The following is a 4103-nucleotide window of genomic DNA, read 5'->3' as shown; positions in this document are numbered from 1 at the left end:
GAAGAACCACATGAAGGCACAGAGCAGCTCTACCACAGACACAGAACGCAGGAAGTATGACCCGGCCTCTAAAAGGCTTATTCTAAGGCTCCAAAAATCACCACTTTCTCTTATTTCTTTTATTAAATGTTCGACTCTGCAGCTCCATCAGCTTGGAATAATTTGAAAATCTATATAATTTGAGTCCCTGTGATGGACTGACCACCTGTTCTGCCTTTCACCCTATGTCAGCTGCAATTGTGGAGGATAAAAGCGATAGAGAATGAATGAATGAACATATATATGTATATATATATATATATATATATAAAACATATATATAAATACATATATATATGTATATATATATATATATATATATATATATATATGAATCCTGGTGTCAAAAGAATGTTTTCAGATTTACTTTGAACTCAGAGTCACGTGACTCTGACTATAACTGAATCACACATCAATTGTTATGGGTGTACATTTTAATATTTTACGACTCTGTATTTTATTCTTCTTTTGGTGAATATTTCATGAATACTATGAATACTATGTCTGTGTAAGTTTGACTGCTTTTTCTGTTTTATTATATTCTGTCTAACCTGTATATCCCTGTTTAAAAGAGCTTTTGAATCTCAGCGAGGCTTTCGTGGTTAAATAAAGGTAACAAAAATAAACATACTTAAGGGTAGTACTGTATGTTCAATCTGTGCCGATAAATACTCCTAAATCTTACAAAGTGGACCTTTAAAAGATAATAACCCATAAGGTTGGTTGAAACACGGAGGAAATCTATCTATATTGCTCAGTTTCAAGACACACGTACTGTACACACACACACACACACACACACACACACGTAATTTAGATTATATATAATCTAAATGATACATTTGTCAACATCTAGATGGCTGTGAGAGAGTGAACTTATATGTAACCTATATGTCGACAAACTTCCTGACAATTTATGATGTGGCCACTTCTACTCCCGTGGAATATGCTGCATAATCACCGTCACAATCTAATGAGCCAGCTCCTCAAAATCCGAAAGCTGCTTCATCTGCTCCACTTGCATAGAGTGCCGTCGAACAAGCTTCTTCTTGCACTTGAGGCTGCCTCTCTTTGGTGTGTTTGGTGCTACCGGAGCGATGGACCTAATACCTGTGGCCAGAGGCGACGAGGCCTTGCAACTGACCCCGATATCTGGGATGGGAGGGTTGGGGTTGACGTTGAGCGGGGGCAGGTGGCCGGGCCTGGTGTGGGAGATGTGGTCCAGCAGCAGCGTGCCCGAGCCTCTCCTCTCCAGGAGGCCCGGCGCCCGCCTGCGCGCCGTGCTGGGAGACGACGTGCTGGCGTTGCTGTCGAGAGATTCTTTGGAGCTGGTCAGCATTGCCAGAGGAGAAGTGTTGAGCTTTCTTCGCTCCACTGGGACCTTCGGAGAGTCTAGCATGGCAGAGTCTGAGTAGAGCTGCGAGTCTGAGTCATAATGGTCGTTCCCCAGGCGCCTCCTTTGCACCGTGTCCCTCAGACTGGCTGCTCCACTGCTGCAGCTGCTGTTCTCCTGCTCCGTGGGCACAGTGCTGCGCCGTGCCAGCGGCTGGTGCTGGCCCAGAGATCTCTCGTACGATGCTTTAGACGTCGGAGGGCCCGACAGTGAGGTCGTGACCTTGCAGGCCTGCTCGCCTACGAGCGGGAGGAAGCTCTCCTTCCCGTCCACGCTGTTCTGTCGGGATAAAACTGACCTCTTACTCAGCGAGAGTCCGTTCATCCCCGTGACGACATCGTCATCAGAGCTGGATTTCTTAGCCTCCTCATGGGCGGCGGCGGCTGCGGCGGCTGCGGCCAGGACAGACGGAGCGATCAGCCCCCAAGGCTCCGACTGCAGCCTCTTCAGCTGAGGCAAACGTGCACGTTTGGGGTTGGCAGTTCGCCGCGTTGGCGACGTGGGCCCGCTGGAGAGCTTCGATGCTGAAGCGGACGTTTTCATCTTCGACTGAAAACTGAAGACGGTGTTTTGTTGCTCTTGCTCTGGAGTGGGCGATGCGGTGACATCGATATCAGACGGAGAGGTGCAGTAGGTCGGGGAGGACCTCTCGTCCAGCCCCGGCGACGGGAGCACGTTTAGATATTGTTTGGTCGTTTTGGCGCCAGATGGCGACTTGTCTGTGGTGATTATGATAACCTCCTTTCCTTTCGCTTTGCACGCGTCCAAGAGCAGCTTCAGCGTTTCCTTCTCGTCCGCATTGATGGCGTAGACGAGAGCCGAGGCCCCGCTCTTGTCCTCCAGGCTGGGGTCGGCTCCGTTGCTCAGCAGGTGATCCACGACCTCGTGTCCGACCTTGTGGATGCAGGCGTGCATCAGCGCTGTCTTACCCGTTTTGTCCTGTATGTTGGGGTCGGCCTGGTTGTCCAGCAGGTATTTCACCAGCTTGGACTTGCTGACGCTCTGCTGGTCCGTGTGTCTGGACATGCAGGCCACCATGAGCGGCGTCTCGCCGCGCTCGTTGCTCTCGTTGATGTAGGCGCCGCCTTCCAGCAGGAGCCGGGTGAGTCTCAAGCGTCGGAGCCACACCGCCTTCAGGAGTGAGTTCCCGTCCGTCCGCAGCTCCAGTATGTCGGCCATCTCGCAGCCGCTCGCAGGTCTCGTCAGTGGTGAACTTACAGCTCGCAGCCCTTTCGGAAAAAGAATCATCAGAACAGTTCAGTTCAGTATCAACAACATCTTTATCATTTAACAACCACATCTCCTCTTTCTCCTTTTGTTTTATTTCCCAAAAATCATCACCGCCACCAGGTGGCAGTCTGTCACAGCATCAACACATACAAATGTAAGTCACTATTACAGACTTATGATAAAGGAAATGTAATCATTATTATATAATAGGTCCGATGTAGGCGTTACAGGCGGAATAAATGTATTTTCTTTTCCAAATTTAGGATGCTGATCATATGGCCACGTGCATGCGGGGGACAGACATGGTGACAGCACCTGTAGATTCTCTCACACACACTCTCTATTGATGATGATCAGGAGTCAAAAAACAGGAATATGAAAATAAAAGTGAATTAATGAAGCAGACTCACAACGGAAGCTTTGCCTGTGTCCATTTCTGTCATATTTACTGAGAGAGAGAAAAAAAAACGGGGAAAAACAGCTGCACTCGTCTCGCGCCGTCGTGAATTTCGTGAAGTCTAAATTAGAAAAACCCTGAACATGTGTCGCAAAAACAAGACGACATGAAATAACATCACAGGGATAAAGAAAGAGTCGCTGTCACTGATCCTGTCTTTGGAGAACTTGGCGGCAGAGACGCGCTCCATCACAAATGGAACGCGCTTCTCTTTCAAAGCGTATTTATAAATAGCTGGAATGTATACATTCATGTATATATGCATATAACATATAACATGTATGTTGATAATCCTCCCCATTTAAGGTGGAGAAAACACGCGGTGACGCAAGGATACGACACACATTTCCAAATTATTTATCTTTTTCTTGCCACATCATTTTTTTAGATACACACTTAAACGTGCGCTGATCCTCTCACCTGGTCGCAGGAGTGCGTTTCCATGCTCAAAGTACGTCCTCTGGCTTCAGGTGGGAAGAAATCGAGGAGAAAATGTGGGAATCAAATAGAAGACAAATGGAAATGGAAAGTTTGTTGCACTTGAAAAAAATAAAATAAAAAAAATAAAAATCCCTGTTTTTCTTCAGCCGCGACTTCTGTCTCCATCAACGCGTCCTGGTTCAAGGTTTCATTCCAGGGAGACGCGTAACTCTGTGGCACCGTAACGCACGAGCTGTGGGTGTGAGCGGCTTTTGCTTAGGATGGCGCACACACACACACACACACACACACGCTACCATCAGTCCAATGGGGAGTATTTCTTTCACTGCGCACTCAAGGATCACAACCTGGAGAAGCTGCGGGTTATAAATAACTTACTTTCTTGCCTGTTGAATGAAACGTGTATTCTCTTGACGTCAGAGTCGGCCAAAAATAAACGCGTCTGATGGAAAAAAAAAGAAGAAAAAAACTCAATCCGGATCGACACAGAATGTACAGCAGGACACAACCAGTGTTGACCACCTCTCAAAGACATGAACATGT

The 4103-nt window shown here is 47.2% G+C and overlaps 1 protein-coding gene across 1 annotated transcript; it reads right to left on the bottom strand.

Annotated features, from left to right (window-relative positions):
* Window positions 1-384: 384 nt before the first annotated feature.
* On the bottom strand, window positions 385-3773 carry ankrd34c (ankyrin repeat domain 34C). Its single transcript, XM_058645981.1, has 2 exons — window positions 3540-3773; window positions 385-2661 (listed from the first exon to the last, which is right to left on the bottom strand). The coding sequence occupies exon 2, from the start codon at window positions 2609-2611 to the stop codon at window positions 1010-1012; it is 1602 nt and encodes a 533-aa protein (XP_058501964.1). The 5' UTR covers window positions 2612-2661; window positions 3540-3773; the 3' UTR covers window positions 385-1009.
* Between the last annotated feature and the right edge of the window lie 330 nt (window positions 3774-4103).

Source organism: Solea solea, chromosome 12, assembly GCF_958295425.1.
Source record: "Solea solea chromosome 12, fSolSol10.1, whole genome shotgun sequence".
In the NCBI taxonomy this organism is placed as follows: domain Eukaryota; kingdom Metazoa; phylum Chordata; class Actinopteri; order Pleuronectiformes; family Soleidae; genus Solea; species Solea solea.
Note: the sequence above shows the minus strand (reverse complement) of the source record. Positions and strands in the feature narration are given on the sequence as shown.

Excerpts from the sequence above, each read along its gene's own strand:
- ankrd34c (XM_058645981.1), bottom strand. The coding sequence starts at position 2,611 with ATGGCCGACATACTGGAGCTGCGGACGGACGGGAACTCACTCCTGAAG.